The sequence below is a fragment of the Chlorocebus sabaeus genome, chromosome 16 (assembly GCF_047675955.1).
Source record: "Chlorocebus sabaeus isolate Y175 chromosome 16, mChlSab1.0.hap1, whole genome shotgun sequence".
In the NCBI taxonomy this organism is placed as follows: domain Eukaryota; kingdom Metazoa; phylum Chordata; class Mammalia; order Primates; family Cercopithecidae; genus Chlorocebus; species Chlorocebus sabaeus.
In genome coordinates, this window is record NC_132919.1 from 77,695,664 (window position 1) to 77,716,400 (window position 20,737).

The window sequence follows — 20,737 nt, forward strand, 5'->3', positions numbered from 1 at the left end:
GCTTACTCATTCTAAAACATTGTAGAAATACAGAAACCACAACAGAGGTGGAATGGGGGCTTTTTTTTTTTTTTTTTTTTAAACAGAGTCTCGCTCTGTCGCCCAGGCTGGAGTGCAGTGGCGCGATCTCAGCTCACTGCAAGCTGGAAGTGGGGCTTTTCCTGCCCCTATGCCGCTACCCAGGGACAACACCTCTGTGTTTTGGTGTGGCTCCTTTTGTATTTTTCTGCACATACATTTTATTAGGCAAGTTAAGGTTATAGTGTGTGTTTTTTGTATCTCACATCTAAAAATGTGTTCCTCTTAATGTAAGCATTTTCTCATGAAAAAATTCCCCGTCTCAGTTTTATGGGTTATCACAATGTTTTGATTATTTCTTTCTGGAATCAGTATGAGTTACGGAGCACACTTAAGGACTTTCCAAATGTTGGCTGTTTCTAACTTGGCGCTGAGCGCCTTTGGCCGCCTTTCCGATGACGCCCTCGGCACGTGTTGGCAGGAGGAATCCCTGGGCGCAAGACGCGGCTGGGCCAGCCCCTTACAAAGTCCTACGAGCTGCGGGGACCCAGACCGGGGCAGCGGGGACCACGCCCCATCTCCGACCCCACGGGGACCGGGGATCGGGCCGGGGCTGTGCCAGCGGGGGCCTCGCCTCATCTCTGACCCAAGAGGAACTGGCAGCGGGCAGCACGCGTAGGCCTCTCCCCGCGGGACGCCGGACGCGCAGCCAGACGCGCTCCCCGTGCCCCCACCGAGAGCGAAGACGCGCCCAGGACCGCTCTGCCCGAGCCATCACTGGAGACGCGCAGCGCGGACGCGCACCCTTGCCTCGGGCGCCTGCGCAGGAGGCCGCGTCACGTGACCCACCGCGGCCCCGCCCCGCGACGAGCGCCTGTCGGTCACGTGACCCGCCTCTGCGCGCCCCCGGGCACGACCCCGGAGTCTCCGTGGGCTGCCGGGGCGCGCGTGCGCGGAGGTGAGCGGGGCTGGGGCTGAGCGAGGGACGGTTGGGTAGGGCGGTCGGCTGCCCGCGCGTACTCTCAGGTGGGAAAGCTGAGGTTGTCGCCGGGGCCGCGGGTGGAGGCCGGGGATGAGGCAGCAGGTGGGACAGTGACCTCGGTGACGCGAAGGACCCCGGACACCTCTGGGTTCTCCTCGTCCGCCCGTTGCTCAGCGAGGGAGGCTCTGCGCGTGCCGCAGCTGACGGGGAAACTGAGGCACGGAGCGGGTGAGACACCTGACGTCTGCCCCGCGCTGCCGGCGGTAACACCCCAGAAGCGGGTTTGAACCCGCCTAGCCGCGCCCCTAGCCTCTTTCCCTGAGCGGAGCTTGAGCCCCGGACCTCTATCTATTCCTCCCGGTGTTTATCTGAGTTCAGCTCAGAGTTGAACGGGGAGCCGCCCTCCTGTGTCGGGCTGGGGCTAGAGGCTGCGTCTTCCCGTTTCTAGGCTTTCCCCTTTTGATTGACGCAGTGCTCAGTCCTGGCCGGGACCGAGCCACCTCCCGCTCCTACAGGACGCACATGACTGGGTCTGAATCCCTGGGGAGTGAGGACACCGTGGTCTGAGTGAGGGCCCCCGGGGCCAGCTCTGAGATCTGAGTGTCTGAATCACAAAGACCCCCTTAGGCCAGGCCAGGGGTGACTGTCTCTGGTTTTTGTCCCTGGTTGCTGGCACACAGCACCTAAAACCCTTGGAAACCGAGTGATGAGAGAGCCCTTTGCTAATGAGGTGACTGATGACTGGGGACACCAGGTGGCTTCGTAATGCAAGCAGATGGCCAGAAAGACCAAGGCCTGATGACTGGTTGGGATGGAAAAGGGGTGAGGGGCTGGAGATTGAGTTAATCACCAGTGGCTTAGTCAACCATGCCTGCATAATGGAGCCCCAGAAAAACGCACAGGGATCAGAGGGCTTCCCTCCAGGTTGCTGAACACACCAACGCATTGGAGGGTGGTGTGAGCAGAGAGCGCAGAATCAGTGCCCCCACCCCACACCAGGCCCCACACATCTCTTCCATATAGCTGTCTGAGTTTTATCCTTTGTAATAAACCAGCAAATGTAAGAAACGCACTTTCCTGAGTTCCGTGACCCTAAAGAGGGAGTTCTGGGAACCCCTGAGTTTAACTAGTTGATCAAAAGTTAAGTGACAACCTGGGGTTTGCCATTGGCCTCTGAAGTGGGGGCAGTCTTGTGGGACTGAGCCCTTAACCTGTGGAGTCTGCGCTGACTCCAGGTAGCGTGAGGACTGAATTGAATCGTAGGACACCCAGCCATGTCCAGAAAGTTGCAGAATTGATGGGCATGAGAAAAACCCTACACATTAGATGTCAGAAGTGTGGGTAAAATGTTTCACCCTCCAGTCCAGAGAACCCTAATTTACCAGTGGCCCACGGTGGAACACCAAGTCCGGCCGGGGGCAGAGTGTTCCCAGCCCAGCCTTCTGTAACATGACATGACAGGTCAGACTCCCTCGGGCCCTGAGTTCACTTCTTCCTGGTGTGTGACCAGCTCCCAGTACCGGAGAAGGTTTCACGGTCCTCTGCTCCAGGGAGCTTCACTGGCCAGGGGCTGCATTCTGAAATCCTTCCCTGCCTCTGCTCCAAGGCCTGTTCCTCAGAGAGACAGACCCCTCTGATGGCTGACTTTGGTTTGAGGACCTCCCTGCATTCCTCCCCCGGCCTTGCTCCTAGGACACCTTCTTCCTCCTTCCCTTGGGGTCAGACTTGCATAGGTGCAGTGGCTCTCCCAGCCTTCCCCACTCGCTCCCCATGGTGTATTACACACGTCAAAGTACTCCCCTGTTAAAATCCATGCATATTGAATCGCATGTGGGTTCCCGCTGCTCCTGGGAGGAGCCAGACTAATAGAATGTTTGTCATAAGATACTCACGTACAGACAAGCAAAACAAAGGGAGTTGGCGCTTGTTAATCTTACCAGCAGAGTCATGAAAGCGAACCCCTGTATCTCATCTGCACGCGACATCCTTGTTGTGTCTGTACCTGAGGCTCCAGGTGCAGCCACTGTTACGAGACTGTTTCTTCCCCACGTGCCTCAGTGGCTGGGAAGGGTTCTGATCTGCAAAGTCACTAGAGATTAAGTCCTGTCTCTTTTGTGGCTTTGCCACCCCTAGAGTGTCACCCTCAGCTGCAGTGCCCAGGATTCCCCACTGTGGTATATCCGTGCACCAGTCAATAGGAAAGGGAGCAGGGGAAGGTGTTGGGTTCCCCTAAGGACGTATGAGTTGCCAGAATTACTTCCACTGATGCCCAGTGGACCAGGCCACACCTTTGTGCAGAAGTGGGGCTCCCAGCCAGGCGTGGTGGCTCACCCCTGAAATCCCAGCACTTTGGAAGGCCGAGTGGCAGGTGGATCACTTGAGCTCAGGAGTTTGAGACCAGCCTGGACAACATGGCGAAATCCCATCTCTACAAAAATACAGAAAAATTCGCCGGGTGCGGTGATGTGTGCCTATAGTCCCAGCTACTCAGGAGGCTGAAGTGGTAGGATTGCTTGAGTCCAGGAGGTGGAGGTTGCAGTGAGCTGAGATCTCTCCACAGCACTCTGGCCCAGGTGACAGCTGTTTTGCCCGTTTCAAGTGTCCACCTGTCTTGCTGGTCTTCCTGGGGACATTCTAAGCGTGTTTGATGTGTAACATTTTAGCAGACAGTGCAAGTGCTCTGCACTCCCCTGCTGGAGCTTTTCTCGCCCTTCCTTCTGGCCCTCTCCCCATTCGAGACAGCACTGCAGCACCCACCCTGGCCGCCTTACCCCACCTGCCTGGGTGCTGCAGTGCCAGCCACAGTTGATGTCTCAGAGCTGCTTTGAGAGCCCCGTGAGTGCCTCCCCTCCTGCCTCCCTGCTGAACCAGCTTTCTTCTGCAGGCCTCCAGGAGCTGCCCGGGTCATCTCCTACCATGGGAGTGAGGCACCCGCTCTGCTCCCACCGGCTGCTGGCCATCTGTGCCCTTGTGTCCTTGGCCACTGCTGCGCTCCTGGGACACATCCTGCTCCATGATTTCCTGCTGGTTCCCCGAGAACTGAGTGGATCCTCCTCAGTCCTGGAGGAGACTCGCCCAGCTCACCAGCAGGGAGCCAGCAGGCCAGGGCCCCAGAATGCCCAGGCACACCCCGGCTGTCCCAGAGCAGTGCCCACACAGTGCGACGTCCCCCCCAACAGCCGCTTCGACTGTGCCCCTGACAAGGCCATCACCCAGGAACAGTGCGAGGCCCGCGGCTGCTGCTACATCCCTGCAAAGCAGGAACTTCGGAGAACCCAGATGGGACAGCCCTGGTGCTTCTTCCCACCCAGCTACCCCAGCTACAAGCTGGAGAACCTGAGCACCTCTGAAATGGGCTACACGGCCACCCTGACCCGTACCACCCCCACCTTCTTCCCCAAGGACATCCTGACCTTGCGGCTGGATGTGATGATGGAGACTGAGAACCGCCTCCACTTCACAGTAGGCAGGGCAGGGGCAGAGGCGGTGGCGGGGGCAGAGGGTGCATGTGGACAGCGACACACACACACCTCACAAGGGTGGGGTGCATGTTGCACCACCGTGTGCTGGGCCCTTGCTGGGAGCAAAGGTGTGAGCAGACACGGCAGCGTCCCTCGGGGAGCAGTGGGGACACCACAGTGACGGGTGCTCCAGAAGGCAGGACTTGGGGCACATTCATCTTTATGAAAAGGTGGATCAGTAGGGCTGCCAGAGGTTGCCAATGAAAACAGGACGCCCAGTAAACCCGAATTGCAGATACCCCAGGCATGACTTTGTTTTTTAGCATAAGAATACAATATTTGGGATGTATTTATACTAGAAAAGCTGCTTTTGTTTATCTGAAATTCGGAGTTATCAGGTGTTCTGTATTTTACCTCCATCCTGAAGGACGCATCCTCCTCCTGGCTCTGCAGATGAGGAAGCTGAGGCTCAGAGAGGTTGAATGTGCTGCCTGTGGTCCCACACCCACGTGCGACTGCACCAGGACCTGACCTGTCCTTGGGATGCGGGTTCTTCTCTGGAGAGTAAGGGGGCTGTGGGGGACATCAATACACCCCCGTTTCTTCTAGATCAAAGATCCCGCTAACAGGCGCTACGAGGTGCCCTTGGAGACCCCGCGTGTCCCCAGCCGGGCAGTGTCCCCACTCTACAGCGTGGAGTTCTCCAAGGAGCCCTTCGGGGTGATCGTGCGCCGGCAGCTGGACGGCCGCGTGCTGTGAGTTCTGGGCTCTGTGTCAGCGCCCTGATGGGGAGGGCGACGCGTGTTTCTCGCGCGATGGGGAGGGCAACGCGTGCTTCTCACGTGATGGGGAGGGCGACGCGTGCTTCTCACGTGATGGGGAGGGCGACGCGTGTTTCTCGTGTGATGGGGAGGGCGACGCATGTTTCGCATGTGATGGGGAGGACAATGCGTGTTTCCCGCACGATGGGGAGGACGACGCGTGTTTCGCACGTGATGGGGAGGGTGACGTGTGGGCGAAGCGTGTTTCTCACAGAGCGCTGCCTGGGTGTTTTACTCACGTAGGTCTAAATCCCACGTAAACATGTGCTCAGGACTGACCAAGTCCCTGCTTGTCATTTAACTCAGGAAAACGCTCAGGAACGACAGCGCTGGGATTTGCTTTAACCTTAAGAGAAGTCGTCTTCGGAAACGCGTTTTTCTTGTTTTGCTCATTCATTTACTCAGTGTTCACCCACTGACGCTGCGTGTGCTGGGTGGTTTGGATCCTGCTCCCGGGGACGGTCACACAGTGAGGGGAAGCCATAAGCAAGTCCATGCAGACACAGCGTCAGGGAGCAGCCACACAGAGCACTCTAGAAGCCAGCTGTGCAGACACGGGGCAGGGAAGGCCCCTCTAGAAGCCAGCTGTGCAGACACAGGGGACAAGGGTGGCCTCTCTGTAAGCCAGCCATGCAGATGTTGGGGGCAGAGGTGGCCTTTCTGGAAGCCAGCTGCATAGATGGAGGGGCAGGGGTGGCCTCTGGAAGCCAGCTGCATAGATGTAGGGGCAGGGGTGGCCTCTGGAAGCCAGCTGTGCAGACGCAGGGGGAAGGGGGGCCACTCTGGAAGCCAGCTGTGCAGATGTGGGGCACAGGGGTGGTCTCTCTGAGGTGACCTCTGAGTAGAGAGACCCAAGAGAAGTTTGTCAAAGCATCTTAAGGCTAGGTGTGATGCTTTAAAGCATCAAAGGCTAGGTGTGGTGGTTCATGTCTGCAGTTCCAGCACTTTGGGAGGCCAAGGTAGGAGGATCACTTGAGCCCAGGAATTCAAGAGCAGCCTAGGCAACAAAGCGAGACCCCATCTCTAAAAATAAAAATAAAAAATTAGCCAGTAGTTGTGGCACATGCCTGTGGTCCCAGCTACTCAGGAGGCTGAGGCAAGAGGATCCCTTGAGCCCAGCATTCTACAAGGTTGCAGTGAGCCATGGTTTTGCCACTGCACTTCAGCCTTGGTGACAGAGACCCCATCTCAAAAAGCAAACAACAGACAGGCATCTTGACAGATTCCGGCCGTGAAAGCAGTCAGCGTAGAGTCTTGCCCAGGGGATGGTGGGTGCGGTGTGAGCACATCCTGTGAAATTAGCTGTGATGTGTTAACAGAGGACACGTCTTCCTGTGGACGGGACTTATCTGTGGCTTTCATTCCTTGGAGGTGCTGTTTGCCTTGCACTTGACCCCCAGCAAACCCCAGGGGTCCCTCTGGGGCATGGCTGGGCCTGGATCTGGGAGGACTTTGGCCATAAGCTCCTAGGCCTGGAAAGGTTCTGTTCAGCCCCTGCCTAGCCTTGCTTGGGGTCAGGGTTCACGGGACAGTTCTGGTGCCAGCTGGTTCCTGGAGGTCAGCCACTTGGGGGCCCATCGGGGTGGTGTGGGCCCAGCCAGGCAGTGCACCTCCTCTGATGTGCCCTGAGTGTTTATCATGCTGGTGCCAGGGTGCCAAGGGCTACAGGGCTTGGCACGGCCACCTGTCCTAGGGTCAATGTGCTGCAGGGCCGGCCAGGCCATTCCACCCTCCCAGGGCACCAGGGCCTGGGGGTGCTCTCTGGGTGCTTTCGGGCTCGTCTGGCCCCTTGGGTGTGAGCAAGCCTGGCTGGCGTCTGTCCTGCAGGCTGAACACGACGGTGGCGCCCCTGTTCTTTGCGGACCAGTTCCTTCAGTTGTCCACCTCGCTGCCCTCGCAGTACATCACAGGACTCGCCGAGCACCTCAGTCCCCTGATGCTCAGCACCAGCTGGACCAGGATCACCCTGTGGAACCGGGACCTCGCGCCCACGGTACAGCAGCGGGCAGTGGGCAGCGGGCAGGGGCACAGAGCTGGGGAGCACAGGTGCTGACGCGCCGTCTCCTGCATGTCCCAGCCCGGTGCGAACCTCTACGGGTCTCACCCTTTCTACCTGGCGCTGGAGGATGGCGGGTCGGCACATGGGGTGTTCCTGCTGAATAGCAATGCCATGGGTAAGCTGCCCACCGCCCAGCGCCTGGGCTGGGGTCTCCTCTGTGCTGCCTGCCCTGGAGACTGGAGGTCCACATGAGGGGCCCTGGGCACAGTGCTGGGCCTCGTGTTTTCTGGGAAATGAGTCCCATGGGCTGATGCCTCTCCCAGCTCTGGCCTTCTGTGCTCCTAAGGAGGGTTCTGGGGTCCTGCCTGGAGGTGGGCTGGGGCCACGTATCTTTCCGTCCCGTGCCAGGTTCCTCCTGAGTCAGGCTTAGCACGGCTTCCCTAGGCCACTCTGAGCTCCCCATGGGGATGTGGTTGGCCCATCTGTGGGGTTCAGAGCCCTTCAGGTGAAGAATCTGTCCCCAAACCCCAGAGCTGCTTCCCTTCCAGATGTGGTCCTGCAGCCGAGCCCTGCCCTTAGCTGGAGGTCGACAGGTGGGATCCTGGATGTGTACATCTTCCTGGGCCCGGAGCCCAAGAGCGTGGTGCAGCAGTACCTGGATGTTGTGGGTAGGTCCTGCTCCCTGGCCACGGCCCCCACCCCGAGGCTGCCTCCCGCCTCACTCATGAAGTCGGTGTTGGCCTGCAGGATACCCGTTCATGCCGCCATACTGGGGCCTGGGCTTCCACCTGTGCCGCTGGGGCTACTCCTCCACTGCCATCACCCGCCAGGTGGTGGAGAACATGACCAGGGCCCACTTCCCCCTGGTGAGCTGGGGTGGTGGCCGGGGAGGCGAGGGGCTGGCTGGGACGCGTCTCCTCAGGCCGCAGCAGACGGTCCCGTGTTGTGGCTGCAGGACGTCCAGTGGAACGACTTGGACTACATGGACTCCCGGAGGGACTTCACGTTCAACAAGGATGGCTTCCGGGACTTCCCAGCCATGGTGCAGGAGCTGCACCAGGGCGGCCGTCGCTACGTGATGATTGTGGTGTGTGCCCCCACGCTGTGGGTCTTTGGGAAGGGGGCCGCCCAGTGCCCAGTGGCGCCTCCTCTGTGTGGCATCATCCTCGTGCCTGTGTGATCTTCGAGGATGTTTTCTGAGGGTCTTTGTGATATCGAGGGAATATCAAGTTGGCAGGCTTGGCCCCTGCTGTCCAGGGAGGTCGGGTTTGAGGGTCCCTGGAAACGGGTTCTATCAGATGTGGGTTACTTGAACTGCATTAAAGCAAAAGGCCAGAGGCATGATAAGCTGATGTCGCCTGGTCCTGGAAAGTGGAGGACCAGATGGCCCTGGGCATGGGTAACGCGGAAACTGTGGAAGCTCCGTGTGCCTTCTGGCCGTGCCTGTCCTTCAGGCCGGCTCTGAATCCCTGGAAAGGACGATGTGAGTGAGGGTAGCTTCCAGCTTCCGGCCCTCATGCTAGCACCACAGAGCGGAGACTTCTTCCCGTCAACTCCCATAGAAAAGCCCAGGGCAAGACTCTTGAGTCAACAAGCACAAAGAGGCCCTTCCCTGAGCCAGTCCCACAGCCAGAAGGATGCAGTTTGGGGACTGGTCCAGCCCAAGTCCTGGTGCCCGGCATGATGGCCAGAGGAGGAGGTGGGAGGCAGGGCGAACTGAAAAGACCCAACCGCTCCTGCCAGGAAGATCCGCTGCCGCAGAGGAAGCGCCGATGAGACGTGGGGCTGTGCTGATGCTGCTCGTCTCCAGCCCTGCCCTCTGTGGGCAGCAAACATTAGTAGCCCCTAGGAGCAGAAGTGGAAACACAGACCTCTTCTTTCTCACATTTTTTTAATTGTAAAAGAAAAGTGATTACTGTGGAACACTTGGGAAACTCTAGAGGTTTAAAGAAAAGGTAAAGCTTCCATTCCGGCATGCCCCTGATCAGCCAGCTGGTCCTGACTCCCCTGGCCCTGGCTCCTCTCCAGGCGGGCGTGTGCAGGTACACAGGCAGGCGTGCTGTACACACGCATGATGTCATCCCCTGCCTCGTCCTCTCACTGTCTCAGTTTCCCGTTTTCCCCGTGGCTGGCGCCAGGGCTCTGGGCCACCCTTACCTTAACGGGTTTCCTTCTTCCCAGGATCCTGCCATCAGCAGCTCAGGCCCTGCCGGGAGCTACAGACCCTACGACGAGGGTCTGCGGAGGGGAGTTTTCATCACCAATGAGACTGGCCAGCCACTGATTGGAAAGGTAGGGCAAGGGTCCAGGGGACAGGGGTTAGAAAGCAGAGGCCTCCAGCCAGGAGGAGCCAGCAGCTGCTCAGGAAGAGGGTGGGATTTGAGGAGCCATCACACCCAGTGGAGAGTTGAGAGGAGTGGGCCACAGTGGCCCATGACGATGGTGGCTCCTACAAGGAATGCCCCCATGAGTTCTTCCATCAGCAGGCCTTTGACTTCATGGGCAGCTGGGCCTGGCCCAGGCACAAGCTCTACAGACCCTCAGTGAGGCCTTAGGGTCCTCCTTGTCCTCCCAGCCCCCCCCAGTGGCCTCCAGGCAGGGACCCCACTGAGGGAGCAGCTAGGGAGGGTCTAGTGCTTATGTGAGATTCCCTGGCAGGGCTTATATGGGGCCATCTCCACTGCCCTTCTCCCTGACGCTCTCTGGTTCTGAAGCCCAGCCCCTGGGTGACGTGTTGGGGGTGGCCCCTTGTTTTCCCCAGGCTGAGGCCCCTTGGCCCCGCATCAGTTCCTTGTGTAGAAAGAGCTACTCGTTGACCCCCAGGGTGCAGGTCCCTCAGATTTACAAATGTGGGCATCCCCTAAGAGTGAGGCTGCCCCTCTGCTCGGGCTCAGGCTCGGTGGGGCTTCCGTGCAGGCCCTGGGTGGGGCCAGGTCTCCCCACTCCAGCCTCTCGTTGTCCAGGTGTGGCCTGGGTCCACTGCCTTCCCCGACTTCACCAACCCCGCAGCCCTGGCCTGGTGGGAGGACATGGTGGCTGAGTTCCATGACCAGGTGGCCTTCGACGGCATGTGGATTGTAAGTGTGGCCCGTCCTGAGCATCCCCAAGGCCCCTGGGGACTACCCCACCCTCCTCACTCTGGGCAGAGTCACCCACCAGCAGAGCTTCTCTTGCAGGACATGAACGAGCCTTCCAACTTCATCAGGGGCTCTGAGGACGGCTGCCCCCACAATGAGCTGGAGGAGCCACCCTACGTGCCTGGTCAGCTCACCCCCCACCTACCCTGGGGACTTCATCAAACCAGAGTCTCCTTTGTCTGGCCTGGGCGACTGAGCGCCCTCATCTCTGAGAAGCAGATGGGCCAGCCAGGAAAGGGGCGGGAGGGGAACCCCAGGAGAAAGGCTCAGGCAGGGAGACTCAGCCAAGCAGCGAGGACAGGGTGGGTGCAGAGGCCCAGGCTCTGCCGGAGGAAGCGCTGCTCGGGGGTGCTTTGCCAGAGCACAGTGAGGCCGACTTGACTCAGGGCAGTCTCCATAGGCGCAGGGACCATGCAGCGGGGACCCACCCGTACGTGGGGAGAGGTCAGACCCCACTCGAATTCAGCGCGGGCAAGTGGGTTTCTAGCCAGGGAGCAGGGTGGGGGTCAGAGATGGGAGTTACCAAGAGGAAGCATGGGGGTCAGGGGGATTCCGGCTAAACTGACCCAGCAAGATTCTTGCCGAAGGCAGGCCGGGGTGACCAGACGTCCCCTGAGGGGTAGTGGAGGATGGGGCTTCTTGCCAAACTGACTTCGCAGGAATGGCAGAGACTGGATTTTACAAGGAAGTACACAGTTGGGCCTGGGAGAAGGTTTGGGGGCCTGAGGCTGTAGCTTGGCCAAGCGAAGAATCAGTCAGAGGGTGGGGTTTGGAGCTTAGGTAAACAGGCAGGGGGATGCTTAGAACGGGCTAAGAGACGGTGGATGTGAAGTCTGGGGGTCTGCAGAGCCCAGCCCCCAGCACCCCCCCGGCCTTGTCTTGGAAGCAGTGGAGATGGTGCAGGATGTGCCCCAGGTTCCCAGGGCAGCACCAACCCCACAGGGGCATGGGGAGCGGCCGCAGGTGCACCTCCAGGGCCAGCCTGAAGAGGCAGCGACCTGCACAGGGGCTCCCGGGAGGTGGGGGGCAGGGAGGGCACCTTGGAGCCTGCCGGGAGGAAGCTCCCTGGAAACCAGCCCCTGCCTCTTCCAGGGGTGGTTGGGGGGACCCTCCAGGCGGCCACCATCTGTGCCTCCAGCCACCAGTTCCTCTCTACACACTACAACCTGCACAACCTCTACGGCCTGACTGAAGCCATCGCCTCCTACAGGTGAGGGCCATGTCCCTCCCCATTGGGCTCTGCCCTCACAGCCTGTCCCATAAGGTCGGGGCCTCTGCAGGGCCTCAGGGAGGAGGAAAAGCAGAGGCCCAGACCACCCGGGGTCTGCTGGCAGCCTGAGTGCTGTCCCCACCCGCTGCCTGCACCCCAGCCTGAAGCTGGAGAGCTCCCTCCCACTTCACACCTGAGGCTTGGAGAGGAAGGACCCTGGATGCTGACAGGGAGTCTGCATCAGCGGGGACCTCATGACTCCTGTGAGGCTGGGGGGGTCCTGGACAGAGGCAGCTGTGCCCGCAGACGTGGGCAGTGGCCTCGCCGTCCTCCTCCCTAGCCTCTGCCTCATCACAGACAGCTCCTTGCTCCCAGCTCTGCCCTGCTGGTGACAGGCTTCCCGGGTGACCCTGTTCCACACAGCCCTCACGGTGTCCCCTACCCACCCAGGGCACTGGTGAAGGCTCGGGGGACACGCCCGTTTGTGATCTCCCGCTCGACCTTTGCTGGCCACGGCCGATATGCCGGCCACTGGACGGGGGACGTGTGGAGCTCCTGGGAACAGCTCGCCGCCTCCGTGCCAGGTGAGCTCAGCGGAACAGAGCCGGGGCCCTCTATGGGAGGCTTGCCTGGGCTCCCTGCCCACTCAGCTCCCTCTGGGTCACTTGGCCTGAGCTGGCTCTGCTGCAGCAGGCTGAGGCCCAGCCTGACTCTGCCTTTCCAGAAATCCTGCAGTTTAACCTGCTGGGGGTGCCTCTGGTCGGGGCCGACGTCTGCGGCTTCCTGGGCAACACCTCAGAGGAGCTGTGTGTGCGCTGGACCCAGCTGGGGGCCTTCTACCCCTTTATGCGGAACCACAATGGCCTGCTCAATCTGGTAGGGTGGGGGTGGCGGCGTGGCAGGTGGGGGATGCCCCTCACCCCAGACTCTCCCCTGGGAATCCCTCCCCCGCTGGAGAAGCACCCCATGCTGGGTGGTTAGGAAGTGCGGGTCTCCCGAGGCAGGGACTCCAGGGGACCGCGGCCCCAGGACCCAAGGCCTCCTCTGCCCCCGCCTGCCCTGCAGCCCCAGGAGCCATACAGTTTCAGCGAGCCGGCCCAGCAGGCCATGAGGAAGGCCCTCACCCTGCGCTACGCACTCCTCCCCCACCTCTACACGCTGTTCCACCAGGCCCACGTCGCTGGGGAGACCGTGGCCCGGCCCCTCTTCCTGGAGTGAGTGACCTGGGCAGGGGTGTGGCCCATGTGTGCCCTGGGGGAGGGGCACGTGACACCCGGGCAGCCCTGTCCTGCTGCGGGCCGTGTTCCCCAGAACCCAGCAGGTTGCCACTGAGTGAGACAACATTTGGGCCTGGCTTAAGGGAGAAGGGCAGCAAGAAAACCCAGTAATATCCCCCAGACAGGCCTTAGTACACACGAGGAGTTCCTAACAACGGCCCCTCACGTCAGTGTGTTGAGGGAGGATTCCCAGAGAGTAAGGTAATAGTTAACTATTTGCAGAAGTCAATTTATTTTTCTTGTGTACCATAGAAACATAAGTTCCAGATAAATTAAATAGCTGATGTCAAAAATCAAACTCTGGAGGCCAGGCACGGTGGCTCACGCCTGTAATCCCAGCACTTTGGGAGGCTGAGGCAGGTGGATCACCTGAGGTCAAGAGTTCGAGGCCAGCCTGGCCAACATGGTGAAACCCCATCTCTACTAAAAATACAAAAATTAGCCGGGTGTGGTGGTGGGCGCCTGTAGTCCCTGCTACTCAGGAGTCTGAGGCAGGAGAATCCTTTGAAACTGGGAGGAGGAGATTGCAGTGAGCCGAGATCGCGCCACTGCACTCCAGCCTGTGTGACTCCGTCTCGAAAAAAAAAAGGAATCAAGCTGCGAAAGACTCCACAGGAAAAGAGAAGTGAATGTGTGCCTCTGCTGTGGAAGCAGAGGGCTTAAGTATCAAGGCAAAAAGAAAGGGAAAGGTTTCATTTAGGGAAAAAAAAAAAGTAAACTTTATTTGACCATAGCAGAAAAAAAAAAATGTAAATCTCTGAATATAAACACAAAAAGATTAAAACTGCTCTGAACATGGATTATAACAGCAGAGAAGGCATCGTCAATAAAACGGCAAATAGCCACTCTTCCTAATAGATAGAGAACTCGTACGTTGGTGAGACCAAGACTAAGAACCAAACTGGAGGAACACTATTTGCAAAACAGGAGATTCAAATGGTATCCACACATTCTTCACCAGGAAATCCAAGAAATGCAATTTGTGTTTTAATGACTATTTTAATGACCTTGTCGTTTCTTTCGCTATACTATTTTTTTTTTTTTTTAGTGGTTGCCCTAGGGATTACAATTAACATCTTAATTTTAGCCTTGTGGGAACTGATGCCAGCTTGCTTTCTTTTTTTTTTTTTTTTTTTTTTTTGAGACGGAGTCTGGCTCTGTCGCCCAGGCTGGAGTGCAGTGGCCGGATCTCAGCTCACTGCAAGCTCCGCCTCCTGGGTTTACGCCATTCTCCTGCCTCAGCCTCCCGAGTAGCTGGGACTACAGGCGCTGCCACCACGCCCGGCTAATTTTTGGTATTTTTAGTAGACATGGGGTTTCACCATGTTAGCCAGGATGGTCTCGATCTCCTGACCTCGTGATCCGCCCGTCTCGGCCTCCCAAAGTGCTGGGATTACAGGCTTGAGCCACCGCGCCCGGCCCACCTTGCTTTCAATAGTGTAAAAAAGCTTTGCTTCTATGTGGTTTCCATTGCCTCTCGTTCCTCTGTGCTGTTCCGCATCTGTATACGTTATGAGCCCATCCACACAGATTGATAATGACCGCCTTCTTCAATTGTCTTGTAAGTCAAATAGGAGGGAAAAATGGGTTACAAGCAAAAAGTACATACATACTGTCTGCCTTTTATATCTACCGATAGTTACCTTTACCCATGTTTTTATTTCTTTACGTGGCTTTGACTTCTTGTCTCACATCTTTCGTTTACACAGAGGGACTCCCTTTAGTATTTGTTGTAGGGCCGCTCTGCTGGTGATGAATTCTCTCGGTTTTTGTTGACTTCAGAGTCTCTTAATTTCTCCTTCTCTTTTTTCTTGGGACAGAGCCTCTGTTGCCCAAGCTGGAGTGCAGTGGCGTGATCTCGGCTCACTGCAAGCTCCACCTTCCGGGTTCACACCATTCTCCTGCCTCAGCCTCCCAAGTAGCTGGGCCTACAGGCGCCCACCACCACGCCTGGCTAATTTTTTTGTATTTTCAGTAGAGACGGAGTTTCACCATGTTAGCCAGGATGGTCTCGATCTCCTGACCTCATGATCCGCCCGCCTCGGCCTCCCAAAGTGCTGGGACTACAGGCATGAGCCACCGTGCCCGGCCAATTTCTCCTTCATTCTTTGAAAGTTCTGCTCAATGTAAAGTTCTTGACTGGCGGTCATTTCTCTGAACACTTTGAACTTGTCAGTCCATGGCCTCCATGGTTTCTGCTGAGTAGCTTCTGTCTTGCCTCTTTCCAGATTCTCTGTCTTTGGCCTTTGAAGCTCTGATGGTGTGTCTAGGTGTAGATCTCTTTGACTTCATCTTACTTGGAGTTTGTCGAGCTTCTTGGACATATGCAGTAATGTTTTTCATCAAACTTGGGAGGTTTTTCAGCCATTATTTCATAAAATATTTTTTCTGCCCCTTTCTGTCTTCTACCTCTGGGTCTCCCGTTCCACACATTGGTATGCTTGACGGTGCCCAGGGGTCTCTGCAGCTCTGTTGACTCCTTCCTCGTGTTTTCTTTCTGTTCTTCAGACTCCATAGTCTCAACTGCCCCATCTTCAAGGTCACTGATTCTTTTTTCCACCTGTTCTCATCTGCTGTCGAGCCCCTCTAGTGAACTTTTCGTTTCAGTTGCTCTCTTTTCAACTCCAGAATTTCTGTTTCATTCCTTTAAATTTCTCTTGTTAAGGATATTCCCTATCTGGTGAGTCATGTTCTCACACTTTCCTTTAGTTCTTTGACCGTGGTTTCTCTGAGCTCTTTGAACACATTTAAAGTAACTGACATAAAGTCTTTGTCTAGTAAGTCCAATGTCTGGGCTTCTTTAGGGACAGTTTTTATTAACTACTTTCCCCCCATCTGTGGGCCATACTTTCTTGTTTCTTTGCATGTCTCATACATTTTTGCTTTAGACTGGGTGTTTTCAATGCGGCCGCTGTGATCATCAGATTCCCCATCACCCTCAGGCCTCGTTGCTATTGCTGATTGTTTTGTGACTTTCTTGTGCTAATTCCATAAGGTCTGTGTTCTTTGTTGTGTGTGGCCACGAAAGTCTCTGCTTGACTAGCTTAGTGGACAGCTGATAATTGGACAGATACCAGATACCCTTCACACGTGGCATCCGTGAGTCTCCCAGCCTTTGCCAGGTGGCTGGGGCGAGGTAGAGAGCATCTTCAGCACTTAGCTAAGCTGAGGATTCTTGCTGTTCTTACAAAGATTCAGCCGTTTTCTTAAATACGCTCCCCAGATCACTGCAAGCCTGTGATTAGTTTCTAGAGTCCTAAAAATGTCAATTCTGACCATTTTTGCCTATGTTTCTGTTTTTACAGAGAAGAGGATTTTCAGAGGTGTTTATTCCACCATTTTCACTGACATCACTCCAAGAAATGTAATTTGCAAGGAATATTTTGAAGCAGAAAGATACCATTTATTTTGCCTCTGAATTAGAATACGTTAGAGGAAATGAGACCATCCCTTGCTGGCAAGAACACAGTGAACGGAATAGCAGGGTGGAATATAAATTAGCACATTTGTGGAAAGCAGCAGTACCTATCCGTCAGTATTTTTGAGATTCATATTGAGTTGATGCATTAATTTTACAAATAGAAATAGGGCCTAAAGAAGTCACCTCAAAAGGCATGAAAGCTCCATGAATGTATCCATGCAGGGATCATAGCTGAGTACTGGATGCTGCCTGCACGTCCGGGGGCCGGACACAGGACGTGGGCAGAGCCGCATCACAGGGCAGGACGGTCTCCGTTAGACGGAGACTCTTCCGCAGAGCTGCTTGCGCGTGCACATTCATCTTTTTGTCAGATGTTAATTCAGGTTGCCTGTGGTTGTGGGATTGGGGGGATCTTTTCTCTTTGTTGATACTTGTTTGTACTTTCCAAATACTTGACCGATGAGCCCGCACTGCCTTGGTCACTGGAGGATAAGTGAGCAAGCAAAGGGAGGCCAGTGCTGTGTCCATCCTGGTGCCTCAAGCCCAAGCCCCTATTCCTGCCCTGAGCCCAGCTGCCAGAATGTCCTGGGAGACGGCTTCTCCCAGCTCCAGCATTGACTTCTGTCTGCAGCAATCATCCCTGCCCGTCTGACCTGAGTCCTCCAGCTCCTTGAGCTCCAGAAAGCAGAATTCAGCCTGTCTTCCCGTGCCTCCCTGTGGGCGGGCATGAAAGCCAGCCCCATCCCATTCATCGCCCGTATGCCTGTGTGCCCGTCCTGCAGGTTCCCCAAGGACTCTAGCACCTGGACTGTGGACCACCAGCTCCTGTGGGGGGAGGCCCTGCTCATCACCCCAGTGCTGCAGGCCGGGAAGGCCGAAGTGACCGGCTACTTCCCCTCAGGCACATGGTACGACCTGGAGACGGTGAGTCTGGGGACCCTAAACCCCAGGGAGGCAGGAGACCAGAGTGGCCCTCCCACCTGCCCCTCCACCCAGTTGGTGTGACCAGGTGGCGGAAAGAGGAGCGTATGTGTTGAGTCCCGGCCATGTGCCAGGCCCCCGCCCAGGTGATCTGCAACCATCAGCCCCTCCACTCCTCACACCATCCCCATTTCCCAGATGAGCAGACTGAGGCCTGCTTGCAGAACCTCCCCGAGTCCCACGGCCGTCACAGGCTGTGCTGAACCGGCGTACCCAGGCCTCTGAGGCTCTGTCCCCACTCAGTGGTCAAGAGGGTCCCTACAGTGAGCCCTGAGTCTGCCCCTGAAGTCATAGCTCAGCCCGTCTGTGCCAGGCCTCCTAGGCCTCCACGTGGAGCCCCAGGAGACAGAGAGCCTGGTTCCTGAGGACAGCATGGGGGGCCTCGGCACGGCCCAGCATCCTTCTCAAAGCAACGTCTCCCTCCAGGTGCCAATAGAGGCCCTTGGCAGCCTCCCGCCCCCACCTGCAGCTCCCCGTGAGCCAGCCATCCACAGCGAGGGGCAGTGGGTGACGCTGCCAGCCCCCCTGGACACCATCAACGTCCACCTCCGGGCTGGGTACATCATCCCCCTGCAGGTACCTGATCCAGGTGGCTGTGGTGGGGGCGTGGACAGCACACTGCAGAGCCAGGGGAGGCACAGGGAGACGGTGGGGAGAAACCAGGCAGGACTTCTGAGGGGCCGCCACCGCTAGTGTAGGTTACCAAGGAGCCAGCCAGGCCAGTGAGGTGGGGAGGGCACAGCCCTGCAGAGGCAGGGAGTGTGGTCGGCAGGAGCTCAGTGGCTGCACGGTGGAGGTTCCGCCGGGCCCGGCCTCCAGCAGCCGTGGGATAGCACCTGAGGTGGGGAGGGTCTCGGGCCATCACCACGGGGTCTCAGCCCGTGCGGCCGCAGGCTTTCCTGCAGATCCTAGTTCCTGGCAGCCTGGTGCTGTCCCAGCCTAGCATTCCCAGGCACCAGGGTGGGGATGATGACATCACGTGTCCTTCCCTTTCCAGGGCCCTGGCCTCACAACCACAGAGTCCCGCCAGCAGCCCATGGCCCTGGCTGTGGCCCTGACCAAGGGTGGGGAGGCCCGAGGGGAGCTGTTCTGGGATGATGGAGAGAGCCTGGAAGTGCTGGAGCGAGGGGCCTACACACAGGTCATATTCCTGGCCAGGAGTGTGAGTCCTGGGGCTGCTCAGGCTGGTGGCTAGGGGGTGGCCAGGGGTTGAGGAGGGGTGAGGGGAGCTGGGCTTGGGGGTCCCACAATGGCCGCCTGCCACTGGGGCATTCTGCCAGGTGGCCCGGGGTCCTAGAGTGAGCAGTGGGGCCATGCACTCTGCCCTTTCATCTACACAGAGGGAGGTCGTTCCCCTGAAGCCATGATGAGTCCCTGTTCTCATGGGTGTCCCTGCCCCAGCTGTCTGCTGACACCTCCACATTCTCTGTCTTTTCATCTCTCTCTGCTCGGCCCAGAACACGATCATGAATGAGCTGGTACATGTGACCAGCGAGGGGGCTGGCCTGCAGCTGCAGAAGGTGACCGTCCTGGGCGTGGCCACAGCGCCCCAGCAGGTCCTCTCTAACGGCGCCCCTGTCTCCAACTTCACCTACAGCCCCGACACCAAGGCAAGAGGGCCCAGAGGGGCACAGGGCTCCCATCCCCCAGCCATGGTGCAGGGGGCAGAAGGTGCTGGGGGTCCTGGTGACCCGATGCCAGGAGCAGAGGATGCTGGGACCTCCCAAGGGGGTGTTTGGGGAGGAGTGGGAAGGGTCAGGCCACACAGGCTGTGCCTTTCGTCCTCCTGTGTCTGCACGTGGGTGATGGGGCCACGATGGCGACCCTCGAGCTGTGTTGAAGCAGCACTGCGTTTCCGGCACGTGTTAAGGTGACTGACACTGAGAGCCAGGGTCCTCCTGTGCCTGCTGGGGAGGAACCGGGCGTGAAGGATCCTAGGGCTGGACGGAGCCACCTCCTGAGTGCCGGGCCTCGCTGCTGCTGGGATCTCGGGGCCAGCTGGAGCTGCCTTCTGAGCGCTGGGGTCTCGCTGCGGCTGGGATCTCGTGCTGCTCCATTTGTGCTCTCTCTTTTCCAGGTCCTGGACATCCCTGTCTCGCTGTTGGTGGGAGAGCAGTTTCTCATCAGCTGGTCTTAGCCGGGCGGAGTGTGTGAAGTCTCTCAGGAGGGAGACTGGTTCCCCAGGGCAGCAGAGACTGTGTGCGGGCCTGGGGGTTGGATGCGTCACCTGGAGCTAAGCGCTGACCCGAGCTCCCACATCGCTCGTCTCCACCTCCTGGGCCAGGGCTCTGACTCCCAGCATGTCTAGGAGAGGTTTCTCCCCAGATCGCGCCGTGGGCCGGGGCCCCGGAGGGCTGCTCTGCGTCAGTAAGAGTGTCAGGTTTGCCCTCCTCACCTGTTGCCGGTGTGCGGGCGGCATTAGCCACCCCCTCCATCTGTCCCCAGCACTGGAGAAAGGGGTGCTCGGATGGAGGTGTGGGATGTGCACCTCAGTTCCTGCCTCGCGCCTGCTGCTCCGCCCCAACGCCACCACAGCCCGGCTGCCCAGAGGGCTGGGTACCTGCTGGTCCCCGAGCAAGCCCCGGAACTCAGGAAAATTCACAAGACTTGGGAGATTCTAAATCTGAAGTGCAATTATTTTTAATAAAAGGGGCATTTGGAATCAGCTTCTGCTGGTCTCTCTGGGATTCGGGGCAGGGAGCGTGTGTCCAGGGGCCCTGGAACAGAGGCAGTTCGTTTGTCCTCAGCAGGCCCCCGGACATTCCCACGGAGGGTGCGCACCATCCTCTGTCTCAAGCCGGCATCCATTGCATCATGTCCCCATGTCACGAGGCCTGACGTCACCTCATATGCTGTCCCCATCTCACATCCCGTCACCTCACGTCCCCGCATCACCTAAAGCCCCATGTCACCTTTGTGTCCCATCCCCCCATTTCACATCCCTACCTCATGTCCCCATGTCACCTTCACATCCCATCTCACCTCCCCTACCCATGTCCCCTCCTCTCCCCACCTCACCTCCACTCCCCTCCCCTCCCCACCTCACCTCCACTCCCGTCCCCTCCTCACCTCTCCCCATTCATCCTCACACTCCTGCCTCCCCCATCTCTAAGGTGACCGGGGAATGTCCAGTGGGGCCTGGTGTCAGGCATGTGGTGGGAGATGTGGCCCCCAGGGCTGTGTAGACAACAGGAGCCTGGAAGGAAGGGGCCTTCCAACAGTGGGGCCTAAGACCTTAGGCAGAGGCCAGAAATCTGTCCCCAAGTGATGCAGTTAGAGAGGATTTCAGGCCCAGCTTCTCCCTGGCGAGCCCAAAGAAAGGGAAAGAAGTCCATTTTATTGAAATAACAATACCAGGAGAAATCACTGCCCTTAGCTAGTCAGACACTTCATTTTATCACTTAGAATTAGTGGGGCCAAAGAAGTGACC

At 57.8% G+C, this 20,737-nt stretch overlaps 1 protein-coding gene across 2 annotated transcripts; it reads left to right on the forward strand.

Moving 5' to 3' along the window:
• Positions 1-555: 555 nt before the first annotated feature.
• GAA (alpha glucosidase) lies at positions 556-19,973 on the forward strand. 2 transcript variants are annotated; one of them, XM_008013166.3, is made up of 20 exons: positions 556-976; positions 3,885-4,462; positions 5,071-5,216; positions 7,110-7,275; positions 7,360-7,456; positions 7,830-7,949; positions 8,029-8,147; positions 8,237-8,368; positions 9,463-9,573; positions 10,245-10,358; positions 10,458-10,542; positions 11,511-11,628; positions 12,079-12,212; positions 12,353-12,504; positions 12,694-12,842; positions 17,109-17,250; positions 17,734-17,883; positions 18,305-18,469; positions 18,765-18,917; positions 19,385-19,973. In XM_008013166.3, the coding sequence occupies exons 2-20, from the start codon at positions 3,917-3,919 to the stop codon at positions 19,442-19,444; spliced, it is 2,859 nt and encodes a 952-aa protein (XP_008011357.3). In that variant the 5' UTR covers positions 556-976; positions 3,885-3,916; the 3' UTR covers positions 19,445-19,973. The 2 variants fall into 2 exon arrangements, with proteins under 2 accessions (XP_008011357.3, XP_008011358.3); XM_008013167.3 differs by having other exon boundaries at positions 931-1,228.
• Positions 19,974-20,737: the final 764 nt, after the last annotated feature.